General features: G+C 41.1%; 3 protein-coding genes across 3 annotated transcripts; all 3 read right to left on the bottom strand.

Annotated features, from left to right (window-relative positions):
• Nucleotides 1-41: 41 nt before the first annotated feature.
• On the bottom strand, nucleotides 42-2,537 carry tmem119b (transmembrane protein 119b). The gene is made up of 3 exons (XM_054612691.1): nucleotides 2,456-2,537; nucleotides 2,242-2,322; nucleotides 42-1,237 (listed from the first exon to the last, which is right to left on the bottom strand). The coding sequence occupies exon 3, from the start codon at nucleotides 1,219-1,221 to the stop codon at nucleotides 394-396; it is 828 nt and encodes a 275-aa protein (XP_054468666.1). The 5' UTR covers nucleotides 1,222-1,237; nucleotides 2,242-2,322; nucleotides 2,456-2,537; the 3' UTR covers nucleotides 42-393.
• selplg (selectin P ligand) lies at nucleotides 2,536-6,618 on the bottom strand. Its single transcript, XM_054612693.1, is given in 3 exon segments — nucleotides 2,536-5,030; nucleotides 5,033-5,880; nucleotides 6,425-6,618. Coding segments are annotated over 2 exon segments (1,476 nt in total). The 5' UTR covers nucleotides 5,873-5,880; nucleotides 6,425-6,618; the 3' UTR covers nucleotides 2,536-4,394.
• A 1,563-nt stretch (nucleotides 6,619-8,181) lies between these two features.
• Nucleotides 8,182-17,929, bottom strand: coro1cb (coronin, actin binding protein, 1Cb). Its single transcript, XM_054612690.1, has 11 exons — nucleotides 17,595-17,929; nucleotides 14,062-14,261; nucleotides 12,843-12,965; nucleotides 12,264-12,393; nucleotides 11,853-12,034; nucleotides 11,590-11,709; nucleotides 11,109-11,213; nucleotides 10,865-11,010; nucleotides 9,937-9,994; nucleotides 9,586-9,828; nucleotides 8,182-9,152 (listed from the first exon to the last, which is right to left on the bottom strand). The coding sequence occupies exons 2-11, from the start codon at nucleotides 14,257-14,259 to the stop codon at nucleotides 9,021-9,023; spliced, it is 1,437 nt and encodes a 478-aa protein (XP_054468665.1). The 5' UTR covers nucleotides 14,260-14,261; nucleotides 17,595-17,929; the 3' UTR covers nucleotides 8,182-9,020.
• Nucleotides 17,930-18,251: the final 322 nt, after the last annotated feature.

Raw genomic sequence — 18,251 nt, 5'->3', positions numbered from 1 at the left:
TGCAAACACTGATCTGTAAAACAGAGTTGCTGTTTGAATAAACATGGGACCATGCCACACAATGTTTACTGAAGTGGCCTCTATAGAGGAATGTTAAAGGAATTAGATGCACACTCTGCAAGCTGTCCATAAACTTCCCATATAAGAAATGTGTGTTCTACCAGATGTTGTATCAGGTTATTCAAGACATGTTTATGCTATGGTATGAAAGACACATCCAGGTTGCTGCATGCATTTCCTTGCATTAAATATAAACGTTGCAAAAAAACACCTAGGATTGAAGTTAAGCAAACCTTTCTGCATTTCCTTGATAAATCTTAGAAGCGTTTTGCTGCACAAATTGCTACTCATGTATTCAAAGTGTAAAAAAAAAGGTCAGAGTGTTCAGTATAGTTAGAATGCAGTTTTCTCTCCTGCGATCAGCTGAAGTGTAGCAGAGTCATTGTGAATATGCAGAGAGGGGGGCCGCAGACTCCTGCCGGTCAAAGGCTCCTGTGGATCGTCTTCCTCTGGAGGGTTCAGCTCAAGGCTTCCTCCTGCAGCTGCTTCACTGTCAGAAAGCCCACATGGATCCTTTTCCTGAGGGACGCTTGGGAGCTGCTGGTCCAGGATGCTGCCATCTGGTTGAGAGCTCTCCTCAGGACTGTGGTCTGATACTTTCTGACTGTGATCACTTCCCTCTGCAGCATCAACACATTTATTAGGTGTGCGCAGCCTCTTGGCAGCCCTCATAATGTCTGCATGCAGCTGCTTGTGAGAGTCCACTGGCTCACTCTCCTGCTCAGGAGCGGGTTTTTCTGGCACCTCATTAAAGAGTTTAGTACCTCCAGTTTTGTCTCTGTGGTCCACGTACATTTTTGAGGGGAAAGAGGAAGGATAGTAGGCATTGACTTTGCGCCTGCGGCTCATGAATACTGCCCCACAGATAAGAAGGAAGAGAAGAAGGATGAAAAAGCCTGCAACAAGGATAAGGAGCATGTTCTCCTCCATAAAGTCCACAACTTGAATCAGAAAGTCAGTTTTCACATGGGTGGGGCCAACAGGTGTGGTTTCGTACTCAGAGGAAAGGTTGCTGGTGGGCAGAGAGGAAGTAAAGATACTGAGATCTTCCTCATCAGTACTTCCTTCTTGAATGCTGTAAAGAGGTAGAGGTGTGGCCAAGCTGCGGCTGATGCAGAACACCACACACAGACTAATCAGATGAAGGCCCATTGGTAGCATGGTTTCCTCTCAGGATCTGTAGATGACAGTCAGTAACTGAAATGTTAGTGTGAAGACAGTTTGTGCCACAATTATGTTGTAAAGCAGTGAGCCATTGGGGGAAAACATCCATAAACTGCATCAAACCGCCAATGTTTTATACTGTACATATTTCTGCAGCACATCAGCCGAATTTCTGCAAATTCACTTGATTATACCAAAACAAAATTTTCATTAGTTTTTGCTGATTCGCCACAAAGTTAAATACGTTGGCATTTTTTACTCATTCAGATATAAGGAGTCGACTGAACCCACATGCTGCACAGAGTATAGAGTTAAAAATGTCAAGCATGAGCATACTTTCCCACCTAACCCCAGTGGTATTGGCTAGGAGATAATTAACAATAATAATTTGGGGAGGGCGAATAAAACCCAAACTATCTGTATGGCTTTAGATATAACTATGGGTATATTTTTCAATTTTGGTGAACTGGCCCTTTAACACAGCCTTAGTTATTTATTACAGCTCACTGTCCAGTCTGTGTGTCAACTGGCAGCACATCTCACACTTTTATTCTTATTCTGCTCCATCTGTGTGCAAGCTGGGCCACATGAGCCTCTGCTCTCATCTGGAAAAGAGGGGGCGGGATGTTTCTTTTTTTTGTCAGAATTAATCACACACTCACCCTAGACCAAATATACACGGCCACACATGCCTGTACACATGTGCACATAAGGCCAAGGTCATATGCGCACACACACATGCACACATGGAATTAATTTGACGATTTTTAAAATTGCAAAAATGGAGAAAAGTACTATGATTCTGTCTTCGGTCCACTGTAATGTCCAAAACTAACTTTTAGTTGTCATGGTCTCAGGCTAATTCCTCAGGCTGGATGCTGCTCTGAAGGCACCATGATGCTGTCACATCAGCAACTTCAAATCCACATGTGAACTTACATCAAGAAATCCTAAAATGCCCTATGAATGCGCAACATTCAAAGAAAAAACTTTGAAATGTCTGAACATTTTACTCACCATCCACTGTGGCAGAAGAAGTGTCTCAGTTGGCGTTTCCTCTGACGGAGGATGTGTGAAGCCAGTCTGTAGAAAAGTGAACTGAGAGAGAGAGAGAGAGAGAGAAAGAGAGCGCACAGCAGAGAGTTGCAAAAGCTCTGTGAGCCACACTACTTCTGCAGTTTCAGATTTCAGGCTGGAGGTCTGTCTGGATAGTACAAAAAATGTTGTTCACCATGAGGACAAATCCCTCCTTCTGCCTCTCCACTGTTCTCCTCCCCCTCCAGCTTCCTAGAGAGTGTCTGAGCTCTCCGGCCTGCTCACAGATTGTTCTTGTTAGGTAGGAGTTTATAATGTGCTGTGGGGGCAGGGACCCTCTAACCCAATCTCCGGTGTGGCTAAATGGATATGCAAGGCTAAGACAACACCAGTGGAATGAACAAAAACAACTTTATGACAAAAGAAAAAACATCACGAACAAACCCTCAAACATCCTCGTCTGCAACATTTGTTCTCATTTCAAATATTTCTCCATGATTACTGCAGATAGAGCCTCTGATCCTTTTCGCCAACCTCAGCCTCTGATGACTAACAGAAGGCCACCTGGGACAAAACGAGTGGGAGAGAGCTTGTAAGAGTGACCAGCTAATGCAGGAAGAGGTTAATGTTTCCTGTGCAGACAAAAAAACAGTCAGAAGGCAGAATTTTCTCCACGGACAAACAATTAGACTCACACACAGCGTGTGTGACCACTTTAGGGAGAGAGTGGGACTGCGTACGAGTTAGCCCTACAAGTTATTGTGTACATGCGCAAATGGATGCATTTTTGGCAACTCTACAGTGTTTGTGATCAGTCAAGACAAGTCCAGCTTTATATGGTCATCAGGAGAGTGAAATGAGGTCCTGCTTCTCCAGGTTTACATTTGTCTCAGCTCTGTTGATAGTCACCAGTGTCTTTTTCAGTTGCACATAGCTCAACGTGGAATGAAAAAAAGCCTTGATGAGCATTCAGGGCTCTGTTTTCTTTTCACTGGAAGGGAAGTGAGTATGAAATCCAGTCCAGCATAGAAGAAAAAGCCTTTTATAAAGCCTGTCATTAATAAGGGAACTGAACTGGTCCACAGAGTGCTCAGTTTTATTATGACTGTTTACCATTTAGGGACACATAAGGACATTGAACACCTTTAGCAAAATAGAAACAGAGCTGTTTTGTGTTTCACTGATTTTCACATGAGCTTTTGTGTTGAACATTTGCAGCACAAAGTTCATCTAAATAAATAGTTCTTATTTTGAATCTCAAAGTGAACAGCTATTTGTTTTAAGAAAGGAAAGGAAACACTTTGATAACCCCTTCTTTTACTGGTCCGTTATGTCAAATAATCATAATCATTAATCAATTCCAGTTAAATGCTAAGCTAGTGTGACCAAGACTCTTCAGATTTTTGAGTATTTATTTTAAGTTTTTTGTTCTATTCTAGTATTTATTTTAAGGAAATTTGTCTGGAAATCAACAACAGTCTCTAAACTTCGTCTCCATCTAAAATTAGTAAAAAATAAAAATGATCAGGCAACTACAGACCTGTAAAATAAAGAGTTACCAAACCGTTAAATAAGACGTTAGTTTAATAAATTATCACAATACAAAAGCTGCATCTAAACACACATAAACAGAGTCACATACAGTTTATCATTATTCAAATTACATCGTTCATACAATGAAGACTCAGTGCTACCAGGACACCACTTGTAAACTGAACTGTGTCTGCGATGAACACTAATCCCTTGACAAAACAAGCCTTCCTGTCTCCCATTGCTAAGTGAAATACCATCACAGCTCAGCTCAGGATGTTCCAAAAAAAATCTTTGATCCCACTCTTCATCCTGACTTAGACTCTTGTGGAAGGCAAGTGTAAAGTTATGCAAAAAAAGTCTCAACTCTTTCCTTAAATATACATTTGATGACCTTTTCCCACCAAACACCAGATACATTAATGGTACATGAACAGTATTGTTTTGGTTTTGTTTGTGGATCTACATCTCTTCCTCCACAGCAATGAATTGTGCGGCGAAGCCAAACCACCAACCTCAAATGGGAGGCACGAGTTTATTCAAATAGCGACTGTTTCCGCTTCGCTGACATCAAACAGGTCTGCTGACAATAATAGTGATGCCATTCAAACAAAGCGGTCATTTTCTGGAAGGAAGCTGCTGAGAGTGAGGTTATCCCCTCCGTCTTCATCGCTGTCTGCAGCACTGTGGATCACCAGGACTCCGTTGGTGACTGGATTGCGTTGTCTTGAGTAGGTGATGTTCCTCTCAGGCAGCAGGGACGAGATGCACATCATCTCCGTTGCCGGCTGAGGTTTTTTAATCTTGTACTTCCTTGTTGACAGCTTGGTGCAGAGGACGATGGTAGAGACCATGAAGACGGTGGCCAATGCAGCCAGGGAGGCGACGGCGATGAGGCAGTTCTTCGCCAGGTGCCGGGTGGAGCAGGGTTTGACCTCGGCAACGGGTGTGCTCTTTGAGACTTTGCGAGGGGCTGTTGTAGTTACCGGAGCTGATTTGGTGGTCAGGACGGGCAACTTCTTGGGTACACGAGGGATCAATATTGCTGTAGGACTGGTAGAGATATTGGTGGTGAAGACATTGGTGGTGGATTCTTTTGTGGTGGAGACTTTGGTGGTGGGGACATTTGTGGTGGATTCTTTGGTTGTGGATTCTTTAGTGGTGAAGACATTGGTGGTGGATTCTTTTGTGGTGGAGACTTTGGTGGTGGGGACATTTGTGGTGGATTCTTTGGTTGTGGATTGAAGACATTGGTGGTGGATTCTTTTGTGGTGGAGGCTTTGGTGGTGGATTCTTTGGTGGTGGAAATGGGAGATTCGGTTGAGAATGACATGGTGGGGGACTCAGCAGTAGAGCTCCACCCTGCTGTGTGAGGAAACTGTGATGAGGAGATTGGGGTTTTAGTCACAGAAACAAGTTCAGACGTAGACAAAAGTTCTGTGCTGGTAGTGAAAGTTTCACTCATTGTGGGGTCAGGTGCTGCCTCAGAGGTGGGGTCAGCTGTCACTGTGGTTGTAGCAGAAGCCAAGGGACCGCTGAGGGTCTGAACATTTTCAGGAGAGGTGATGGGGGATGACTCTGATGTAACTTCAGGCTTAGTGGTGGACAAAGGCTGCAGTGGAGACACGGCCACTGTAACTTCAGAAGCTGTTGCTGAAGGTGTTGCAGGAGCAGTCAAGTCAGTAGGAGTGGTGGGTGACTGTTGATGAATCTGAACCTCTGTAGGGTTTCCCATCTCTAAGATCATCGCATTGTGGGAAGGATTTGCTGCACCTGCAGTTGTTACCACTGCTGTGGAGGTGTGAAGCAGCTGTGGCTCTGTTCTGCTTGTAGTCGCTGCTACAGTGTTCACTGTAACCACGTCACTTCTGTAAGTGGCGATCACATCTTCCGTTTTTACTGTGTGTGGCACAGTGATCTCTGCCTGTGAAGCAACACTAATCTCTGCAGGCTTGTGAGGCTCAGCAGTTGAGTTAATGCTGCTTGTTTCTGTGGTGGAAGCACTCATGTCAGTCTCCAAAGCATACAAAACAGATATTCCCAATAGCAGAACCAGATACGTCTTCATGCTGAGTTGCATCATTGTTGTTTCTGAAATTACAGAAAAGATGCAATGCAAGACTTTGGTTTAGAAAACTATTCAACAGTTGTAGCAAAAAGACAATGCACATACAAAGCGATGTGTCATGTGTCTGCTAGTGACAGATTATGATGAAACAGTCATGCGTCTTTCACCACACCCAGTGCTACATTTTCACAGGAAAAACAAGAACCACTGCATTTAAGAGTAAATTAGAATATTTCTCTAAAATAATCTATACAATCAGAATCCACATTTAAAGTTGTTTTATATGAAAAGGTAACTGCAAACCGCAGCAAAGTTGTCAACATCAGATTTTCAGAAACTTCTGAAATGTTGTCAAAGTTAAGAATACATTAAAGGTATGACGTAAACAACGTAGAAAGATCAACCTCCTTTTTGAGAAAATCCTTAATAACATTTTAAGAGAACAGTTAGAAAACTTTATGCAACACCCTTACATGTAAGGAAGTGGTAGATTATAAAAGCAGAAACATGCCTATCCAGAGAAAAGATTTTAAATGCATCCTTAGAGAAACCGGGTCGGTGTCTTACCTCGCTGCTGGTGAAGCACATAGACGTGACGATAAAATCTGATAGAAGTTCAGCTCATTTCAGCCTCTCTGGGAGAACATCCTCTGAGCTCTGACATGCCTTCTGTATCACTACCTGAAAGAAGAAACAGGAAATGTTCAACCTCACACTTTTTTTTTTACTGGCTCTATATAACATTTTCAGAAAATCCAGAAACGGACAGACACTTCCCTTAGAAACACACAGCTTTATTCTTGCAACAACAAGGAAGTTAAAATGATCCACAACCGCTTAGCATCGGTTTTTTTTAAGATCTTGTATCTATTCATTGGCAGAAGATGAAATATGTCTTACCTCTCTGATGGAAAGCTACTAAGAGCTCAGTTGCTGATGTTTGCTATGCACATCCTCATGATCTCACCAATACTTTATATAAAGCAGCAGGAAGTACTCAGTTCTGTTTGTCACATGTCAACTACTGATCACTTAGAGTACAGCTACATATCATGTGGGTGAAATGCATTAACTCAGGAACTTCAAGGCACTGATAGTGTACCACAGTGACAGGATCAGCTTTATGAGGGTGATTATTTCAAGTGTAATACATGCGGAAATAAATACGCTGAAAGTCAAAAAGTCAATGCATTGAATGGATTTGAAGTGTGGTGGTTTGTTGCCTGATTTAGTTTCCTTGCTTTAAAGACAAATATGCAGTAATAAAAAATAACAGTAAAAATTTGAAAACTTTGACTCGAACTGACGGATCCGGTAACAAAACGGAAATGTTCTTCATGTGTGGAAATCATAACCATCACTTCCTGTAAAGCTGAGTCATAGGAAGATGTGGTTTTAAGAAAAAAAGTGACTGCTGCAGCTTTATTCTATCTAAGTTTACTGGTCTTTGATTAAAGTAGTATAAAAAGTACATCTTATGGAGACTAGAAGTGCAGTCTTATCCTAAACAAAAACATGTTTTTATTACCCAGTTCCTTTAAATATGACAAAAATTAAGATACAAAAAATAATACATTTAACAATTTTCGTTTTCATAATAAAATTCCTGGATGAGAGGTGAAAAGCATTTTAGACTGTCCTACAGCAAAGTTAATTTATTTTAAATTGAAATCTACATCATCTGAGATTGAGAAAAATGTTGATTGCCTCTCAACGGCTCTCAACATGTTGTGAGCAAGCCGGCAGCTTGCAGCTAACAATGCTAACAGCGCAAACTAAGGCGAACGCCCTGCCAGAGCTAACAGTGTTTAGTTGAGGTGAAAACGGAGGGAGGGTGCTACACTTCCGCGACTACGCTTTGGGTCGAGACAGCATTATCAGCTGTAACCGACATATGAGAGCAGTGGTGAGCGGTGGCTGTGGGCTTATTTGGGGCAAGCTCAGATGCACAAACCTGCACCTATGAATACACCATGCCTCCGGCCACAGCGGTCGCCGGTGTGGAGGCATTCAAATGTGACAATATGAGGAGGAAAATAAATTCAATAAAAAGCTGGGAGAATATATCATAAAAACTGAACTAGGGGGAGCCAGAGTCATCGGATCAACATTTGAATAACCTCACAAGTACTGCTTTAGCACCATTGTCAGGTATGAAAAGAAGAAACACCTGACAAGTTTGAAGGCTTTGGGACTGAGTTAGAGCTGAAACAATTATCCAATTGACAGAATATCAACTCCCACTGACACTCAACCTGCAGGGATAGAGATTGATAACAGCCAAATAAATATAAAGAAATGAAAAGAAAGTAGAGGTTTTCGTGTGTAAAGTCTTTATTATGTGCACAGAACTGTTTGTCAGGGGTTCAGTGAGACACAAGCTGGGTGAGTGGTCCCTTCCCAACACCAAATATGCACTGGAGAGGGCGACTTCAGGTTGACCCTTAACAGTGACAAGAGGCACCACTACATTTGCACAACATTTACACCAGAGAGATGCACCCCCCCACCCCACCCTCCCCAATAAAACCCAATGTTAAATTTCAAGCCCAGAAGACCAGGAACAAAACGCTTAAAAAGGAATTTTTCCACATTCATAAATCTGATGGTTATCAAAAAGCAAACTGGTGGTAGGAAAAAAAACAGTTCAACAGCTATTGTTTAAAAAAAATAATAATTCCAGCTTGACTAAAACAATCTACCAGGTTGTGACTGGAATGTACAACAGGAGAGAAAATAAATGTAAAAGCAGTGCATGAAACGGCACACAATTCATATTTGGCAACACATAAAATAACAATGGAAATACTGATGCTACATACAGTTTTTGAGTAGTAAGTACAAACTTCACATAAGAATGTTTTACCACAATTAAAAAAAGAAAAAAAAAAAGGTTAAGACTTTTTCCTTCAACAAAAATGTCTTTTCTTCAAATGTGAACATGAGCTGCGAGAGTTTTTCCTTTTCTCTGTGGTTCGGGGCAAAGTGTGAAACGGGAGACTTGATGAGGAAAAAATAAGTTCATCTTGGAATGTAGGGCTTGGTCTCATCGCAGGACGACGCCAAGCTCAATGAAGCCGAATCTTGAGAATTTGGCTGTGGCTGACCCCGTCCGTTCGATTTTACCAAAACAACCAACCGTCCCGGGAAGCGGGGCCGCAACTTACATGGTAACCTTGGATACTTGCTCTTCCAGTCTGGCGATTCGACGGTCTTGGAGGATGACACGGTCCCTGAGTGACTTGAACTCTCGGAGTACCTCTTCCAGTTTATCTTCCATTTTCTGGTCCGTTTTCTGGTCAAAAACAGAGAGAAAATTAGCTCCACTGAGTTCTTTAGTCGTCACATTTGGCTTTCAACAGGATGCTTAAGTTTCAAGTGTTTCCTTCGTATCCTATATACTTCAAAACCTATTCTCAAGGCAAAACAAGCACTGATTTTACAGGCAATGAAGTCCTCCAGCTGTTAACATTTCCCTTTGCTGTTCCACTGAATCATGACCCAAATACCAAAGTATGTGCTGATCCTTAACTTTTTCTAAATTGTTCCAAACATAATAATTACTGTGAGCGGAGGAGTTCAAATGTCAGCAAATTAATGCTCAGTTTGAAAAGTGAAAAGATTTTAATTAGAGGAAACAGTAATAATAGTCTGTTATAGGAACCTAGTTGTAAACAAAAATAAATCTAGAGTTGAAAAAGAAACAAACTGGGTAGTTTGACACTCACTCTTGGAGGCTGTGGAGAAGCGTGCTTCTTGACAGTCGGGATGTTTTCTGCTTTTATTGCGGCCTTGGTTTCCAGGACGTTCGTCTTGACCACTTTCAGATCGCGGGTCTTCGTTGAGACGTAGCCATCTTTGAGTGAGATCAGGATGGGGCCTCCGTTCTTCCCAGCGAACCACTCCTCCGCCTCCAGGGCGGGATCAGGGCCGGCTGTGTCGGGATACAGGTCGTCCTGGAACAGATCCGACTGGTGGAGAGGACAGAGGACAGGTCATATGGAGAGGACAGCAAGAGGAAAAGCACATGGTCTATAAAGCAACAACATATTTATGACTTGATATAAACACACACATACCTTACGCGGTACTGTCATGATGATTGGTTCACATTTTCTCTCGTGCAATTTGTAAAACCTAAAGAGAGGATTGAAAATAGGTGATCAATGTCATACACAGCAAAACAGTTTACTGCAACAGGAAAAACACATTAACATTAAAACAGAGACTCAGTTACAGTTAGAGTATAAAAAGTATAAAAATACTACTACATTTTAAATTAACTAAATTATAATATTGGTAAGGCAAATTATTTATTTGTTTGAATTATCTGTTTATTTAAAATATTTTCAGCAATGAGTAAAACAAAAAAATCCATAATGTGTGAAAATAGGGGGTGAACTTACTTTTAATTTACCTATATTAGCTCTGTACCTATTCTTTCTTCTATTTAAGTCAAATGAACATTTTTACATGAAACTATAGTGACGTCAAGAGCTGAAACAATTAGTTGATTAATTACAGAATATAAATAAGCAACAACTGATCGTAGCTTAATTGTTTTTTCCTTTTTTATGCAAAAATGCCCCAAATTCTCTGGTTCCAGCTTCTAAAATGTTAATATTTGCCGGTTTTCAGAATCTTCTATGATACCAAACTTGGTTTTGAACTGTTGGTTGCACAAAACAAGACATTTAATTATGTTAATGAGCTTTGGGAAATCCTGATTGTCTACTTTCTTCTGACATTTTATAGACCAAACGACTAACTGAGAAAAATGTGTAGATTAATGGATAAGGAAAAAACATTAGTTGCAGTCTTAGTGATGTCTCTCTTGCAGCAAGGTTTGGTGCATGAAGACATGATATCTAAAAAAAAAAAAATGGTTTAAGCTGTATTTTTGAGACGAATTCTGCAATGTTTAAAAATACTGTGCGTATACAGAATGTTAGCTCCACAAACTAACTGAACAAAAGTAAAAAGAAAAAAACATAATTACTGCAATACCTTGCAATTTCACATTTGTTGACATCCAGGCCTCTTTTGGGCATGTATCCCATGCCTCTCTGGGGCTCCTTGGTGGTAAAGGTGCTGAGGTAGTGAACGAACGGAGCCTCATCAGTGATCTCAAAGTACCGAATGCTGCTGTCACCCTGAGAACAAACACAGTCACAGCTCAGAGTCAGTTTGGGAAGAAATTTATCAGAAATGGTAAACGGAAACTGGAATTTATTTTCAAAGGCTGCCTCACCTTTCCACACAGGTAGACTACGTTGGTGTCGGGGTCATAGAAGGGCAGCAGAACTCCATTACTAGAGTCCATCTCTTGAACACATATTGGCTCGTCCATGTTGTCCTGGAAACACAAAAATAAGTATAAGTAAGCAGCACTAACTTGTGGAGTTGAATGGCAAATATCTAATCTAAAGCCAATAATGAACAGATAAAAATCATTTTCTGCCAATAAATAAAAAAGGACTGTTTTAAATTAGATCTGGAGAAGTAAAATCTCTTTGAATTTAACGCCCCCACCTGGAGTTGTGGTGTAATGAATATTTTAATTTTGAAAGGAAAAAAAACAATCCTCATTTCACATTCAGGCAGCACAGGAAAATATGATGGAAACCACAATATTTGGACTTTTATAAACAGGCAGGAAGCTTCACAAAGCAAGTTTATATGTGGTCAATCAGTGTGTTAAGGATTGAGTGAGATTCACTCCGGTGACGTACAGCTTTCCACAGAGCCAGCTGGCGTTCGCTCATGCGGCTGAATCCAGTGGTGAAGATGTTTCCATTCGCTAAAAAGATGGCTCTCATTGGTCGAGCTCCCTCGTGAGCTTTGTCCTTCTCCTAAAAACAGAAACACACTTGTCAGATTGGGCATGCCATGTTTGTAGGTGCTTTGAGTAAACAAGCTCGGTGGGGGATTCTGGGAAAGATCATTCCACACGAGAAGCATCCAAACCCCAAATCCCCGCAGCGTTTCCACTTACCGCAACAATCTTTCTTTTACGGGGGTCGATGACACGGACCTTCTTGTCCTTGCAGGCGGTGCACAGCAGGCTGCCGTTGCGGTTCCAGCTGACACTAAAGATAACATCGGGGTGCATGTCCTCCAGGTTGATCATGGCCTCTCCCGTGCCCACATTCCAAATGATGATCTGGTTGTCACACCCTTAAATGGACACATGCAGCACAGCCTGACTACACACACCTCTGTGTCCAAGTTTATTTTAAGCCCTTTACATCACACAAAGCAACATGACAGAAGGCGGCCTGTGAGATAATCGGTCAGATCTGGACTTCAGCTGTGCACAGTGGAAAAAATGGCAGACAATTACCTAAACAGATATTTGCAGTTTGAGGGCAAGGGGTGTGTACCACAGGCTTCAGTCAAAAGTTACCTGCGCTGAGGAGAACGTTGCGAGCGGTGGGATGCCAAGACACGATGCCGACCCTCTTGGAGTGGCCCTCTAACACGACCACGGGCTCTGAGAGAGGAGTCACCAGCCCGTTCTCAGGGATCTGCCAAACCTGAGTCAGAAAGTAAAAAAAACGGTTACATACCAGACATTACACAGATGCAATCTGTCCCCTAAAATCATTTTTCAGTACCAATACTGAATAGTAGACTAATGACAGTAACATAAAGCTGTTAATACAGACAGTATGACTTTGTCTAACTTGACAAGTCTGTTTTGTCACATGCACAGAAAGATTCCAGCTAAATTTTCTTTACATCATAAGCTTCAAAAATGTAGTAGATTACAGTATATAAATAAAATAGAAAATAATAATATATTTTCTATAAGATAGGCCCATCATTTGCATCTTCTAGATCTAAAATCAAACGTTGCAGTGGGTAAAGTGTAATGTAATCTGTTATTTAAGTATTTATAATTGCTTCTCTGTTAAAACACATAATAAACAAGGAACAAAATATTGAAGGTCATGTGGATCAGAGAGATTAGGCATGTTCTTACCATGATCGTGCAGTCCTCTGAGCCGCTAGCAATGACAAGGTCATTATGAGGACACCAGTCGATGTCCAACACTGGGCCCGTGTGACCACATACTGTAGGGTAAACCTTGTCTATACGGCCAGACTGGGAGACAGAAGACAACTTTGTTACAAAGAGTGTGAACCACATGCTCCTGTAAGATTATATCTGTCAGAGAAATATGAAAATGACTGACTAACAGGGCTGATTTAACTATCCTGTCCAAGTTATCATCAGTCCTTTGCATGATTACAAAACTATTTCACACTTTTGTATGACCATCACATAGTAACTTCAACACACATCTGTCCTCATGCTGGGCTAAAAACAGAGAGCTAGGGTAGTTATTGTACATTTTCACAAAATACACTCGGAAGTCAAATAAAAGCTGGTTATTTAATATCAAACAACATTCAATACCTAATATGTCAACCAGTATTTTCCAAAGATTGTATTTATTTGTGGCGTCAGCAGCAAATCCTCAAATTCACCAGCTAACCAACAAAAGCAGATGGCTTAGTGTCATGAATATGTCTGATGCTCTGGGCCGGTTATGATCCCATTTTAGTGGTATGACCTCATCCATTGTCGTCGTGGTTGTACATCTGATAATTATATACCAAAAAGTCACAGAACATTATACAGTGAATAAAACTCCCTTAACCCAGTGGCCTGAAATAATGCAGCACCCATCCCCTCTGTGAGTATCATGTGTTCAACGAGCCAACTGTTACAAGATACACAATGCATGCCTTTATTACCAGGCAGATTTAAACATTGATTATCTATGTTTTTTACTATAGATATGAGCCTCGGGGAACGACCGGTCAGGGTCACAGCAGCAGCGTGCTGAAGGTCTGCTGACCGAGAAGCCTGTAGGATTGATTTGCTACATGCTCCACATGCTATATTATGATACAGTGTACTGTTACAGTGTAACCCTTGTCTCTCTGGGTGTGCCTTACAACTTCTGTGTCCAATTTTGGTCTTCAGTTGCCAGTGTCATGCAGCGTTTAACAGACAGTTAAAGCCGCTATGTGAAGGATTTGAAAATACACCATCCCTTGACGCCCGACCATTTAAACTATTTTTGAAACACTTCATATGAACATGGACCTCGCAGCTTGACCGTGAAGAACCATCAAAAGATATTTTGAAAACCCTTGAAGGAAATGAGAAAGTGATGCAAGGCGCCGCTCACCTTTTGTAGAGGAAGTACGAGAAAGGCTCCTCCCCCACTGGCGTCTATGATGATGGCGACAAATTTGGGGTTGACGGCACAGAAGGAGCTGTCCCATGTGACCCGGGACACGCGGATGTCATCATAGCACTGGTCGTTCCTCACAGCCTGACCGAAGACATGCCGGAACTTGCTCTGTCGCACAACTCGCCGCAACATATCTGTTAAAAGAAATAATAGCACATAAAGAATTTGTTTTGGCCAGAAATGTGCCTAACCAAAGTAATTCTGACATTAAAGAAAATGTAATAAGGCTACAGAAAAGTGTCTATTTCCCCACAGGATACTGATGTTATAAAATATGAAAATGAGCACCATTCTGTCAAATTTGAGCATGCAGAGGAAGTCTTTGGGTTTGGTTTACTGCCAGCACAGTCCGTCTGATCTGAGATTATGCGTATGAGCTGTGACTGAGTTTGTTCCTGTGCCTTTGAAGGACATAAATCAGCTCTACTTACTGGCAAACATTTGAGGAAAACTGTACATGAGACAGGTTTTTCTTTTTAATCCACCTGTGTTTACCTCATCTTAGTGTAATTTCCCAAACCTGTGAGACTGACAACCATTAACAAGTATAACAGATATCTAATCTAACATATAATGACAAAATAAAGCCAAGGACTGTATGTGTCGGCCATTAACAAGAACATAATGAATATCAATTATTGTAAATCAAGTTAAAAATTGGACAAATGGTTATATCATCTAAAACAAATATTACACAACATTTAACATGTAATTAGTGGATAAATAGAAGTTCACAATATATAGCCTAGATATTGTCGATAAGAAAAGGTAAAAAGGGGACTTCTTGATTAAAAATCCATTAAATCAATGTATTGTGTTTATGTATTTCAGAATTTTACAGGACAGAAATAAACTGGATAGCTCTCATTTTACTGCAACTAGACAAGGTTTTTTTTATCCAAAAGAAAACACAACAAAATTGAAGTAGAAAGAAGACAGAATTGCCATTTAATGTTTTTGGGGTAAGACATTGAACCACACGTTTTAAGGTTAACTAATAGTATTGTATAAAAAAAGTACGCATTTATAAAAAAACGCCCTGCGGTGAGGTTTTATTTTTTACTACATGGCCTTTTGCTGCTCCATGATTCCGGAAATTATCCTAATGGTTGATCGGCATTTAATGATCATACACGTATTTTGGCCCAGTGCAGCCTCAAGCTTGTACCGCTCTTCCTGTTTCTTATTTAACTCTCATTAATACTTTCAGCTTCAAGGGAAGTCATTCATCAGTACGAGACAATTGTTTTCACAGCAAATTCCACTATTGGCATTTTGACAACTTCGTGAACGGTTTGGTCTAATCCGCAGCCAAAACATGAAAACCAAACATGATGGATGTTCCAAAAAACTTGTCTTTGATAGGTGGGACAGAGATTTTCCATGATTTTAGTGTTATTCCTTTGCTTTGTAATTATGTTGAAAATATAGTGTCTCAGGGCAGTAATTAAGCTGCCAGTCTGAAGCGACATACTGAGCAGCTATACAGGCTGCAGGATTTTTCTGTAGTTATCTAAACCACCTACTTCTTCACATGCAGTCATGGATTTTGAAAATGGAAAAGTTGAATCACAGCTCTTTTTCCAAAATCTTACTCAGCAACATTGGAGCCTTTTTTGCAGTTTTGCATAGACTGAACAAATCTTGCATCGGCAGAATACAATTATTATCTCTGATTTAAAGCGGACATTTAAAAATAGCTTTGTTTTTCAGATTTTAGATGTTTATTTTAATAAGACCTGTATTTGTGTAACTCAAGGTCGGGATTAATATTTATGAATGATTTTCTACAAATGCTTAGTTTTGTTTTTGAAATCATTATAATGATGCTTAGGACAGGTCAAATGTATTCACACAAAAAAAGTATCCAACAACCTTAATTCAGCAAAATAAGATTAAATCCTTAAAAGCCCCCCACTCACCAATTATATACCCACACAGGTATACATTTGCCCTGATTAGATCTCGTATCCATTCAGGCCAAATAAGGACAGGGTTTGTGATTGGGATTGATTTACACTAAATCTTAATGTTTCTTACATGGAGTTGATTTATGATTCTTACGCGGTTAATGTGTAGACTGTGAAGTCAAATAATTATTTAACCGTATAGAGTCAATCGGCATAACAGCCAAATTCTAAACGATCACAGTCCAATGTGAGGTCACATCAAATGACACGTTTTATAATCTGAATTTGGATGGTATCCTCTTCCTAAAAGATATACACACACACACACACAGCACACCCACACTGTACATCTGTATATGTTTCACCTGAGAGAAACTAACAGTTCTAAGGTGGATTGCCAGACATGACCCTTTTTATGAATCAAATACTCGCCCTGGATATAGTCGATTCACAGCACAACGTGTCACAGAGCCGTGAACAGTGATCCTGTTGCTGCAGGGCAGTATAGAGCCTGGACAGCAAAGGACTGTACAGTTTACGGCCGAGCAGCACAGCGTGTTCCCTCAGCCAATGCCACTGCTCCATTCAAGAGCAGCTACACTCACTCCAAATGTGCATCTGACAAAATGTGCTGCTTCAGCCCCTGCAGGCTTCAGTTGATGTCATACATGCAGTGTGTTGCTCCATGCCACACAGGGCATCACTGAGCATCATGATGGTGGACTGTCTTGTTTCTGCAGAGACAGACTAATCCTATGATATTATCATCCAAGAGTATAAGATAAAGAGTCATTTATCTGATATGTGTAAGAATGTAACCAGCAGCCCTGCAGGAGTCTGGCCTCCCTATCTGCCTGGACTAAATGCCTGGACACAACCAAAAAAAATGCAATCACAATCACTTTAACTCAACCTAAGCTTGTGATAATACTGGCATGGTGCGTTTTTGCAGGTGTATACTGAATAAACCAAATGATTCAATGCAGGTGGAAACACACCACACTGTGCTAACGTTAAACAATGGCTGCTAGCCACCATTAGCTGATGTTAACACAAAGCCCGGTGAACCCTCCTCCCCAGTAAATCAAGTAGCTATAACATGAAATATGAACATGGTGATCTGACTCAATAGGGATTTAAAAAAACATGCTTGCAGTTTATTTTAAACCAGGTTGTTAAAGCTGTGGAGGAGCTTCAGATAGCTTCAGATAGCTTCAGATAGCTTTGCCTCTGCAGCTGTGCCCTGTGCATGAATGCTCGAGGAGACGCTCAGTGTGTTTTGCATCCCAACCATCAGCTAGCCGGCTAGGTTAGCCACCTAGCTGCTAGCTGTTAGCCGCCTAGCTGCTAGCTGCTAGCTGCTAGCCGCGGTGGACCACAGCCAGCTGACGCAAGTGCAGATATTTCCACCCAGGGTTTTTTTTTTTTTTTTTTTGGCTGCTCCCATTCTCAAAACCCATCCGGCGAGCTAAATGGATGCTGCATCCACCCGGACAGACAGATCACATGCAAAACACACAATGCAAAAGAGACTTTTTTTTTTTAAGGCTTTCTTACCTCCTAACTCTAATCAAGATTTTCGTAAGCACGGGGGTAATCAATCACAACACATGAGTCTGGTAGTTTAGGCGCGCCCTTATCCTGCAGGACGGTGGTCTAGTGTCCGTCCCCTCCCGGCTTGCAGATGTGTTTTAAATCTCTAAGTGTTTGTAGATGCAGGCTGACCAATAGAGCATCTCCTGTCCGCTTCTCACCTGCAGAAGACTAGCACACGTCTACTCTCATAGTTATTAAATTCAATGGGGGTACGTTGACGAGAGGCTACGGCACATGCGCAAATGAAAAGATTTCCTAAGGCTGTGAATGGGGATGGGGCTGCAGGAAAGCTTGGTTCCTCGCTACATCCTGTCCGTGTCTGTTGAAGCAGACCTACCAAATGAATGCATTTTATTGTTCAGCTATGCAAAAATGTTGTTTTTTTCCTTGCAGCAGCATCTTTTGTGTCATGGTCCCTCTCCTCCCCCTCTGTCCCATCCAACCCACCCAGCCTGCACTGCTCAAACATATATATATATATATATTAAAAAAAATACAGTCTTTAATGTACCCACACATCACACATTTAGGGGAATCTTTTCACATTTTTCATTCATGTTTTCACAGAACATATTTGCACTCATCAGGGTTGACTGAAATTCTTTATATTGTGTTTTT

This window comes from Anoplopoma fimbria, chromosome 14 (assembly GCF_027596085.1).
Source record: "Anoplopoma fimbria isolate UVic2021 breed Golden Eagle Sablefish chromosome 14, Afim_UVic_2022, whole genome shotgun sequence".
Lineage (NCBI taxonomy): Eukaryota > Metazoa > Chordata > Actinopteri > Perciformes > Anoplopomatidae > Anoplopoma > Anoplopoma fimbria.
Note: the sequence above shows the minus strand (reverse complement) of the source record. Positions and strands in the feature narration are given on the sequence as shown.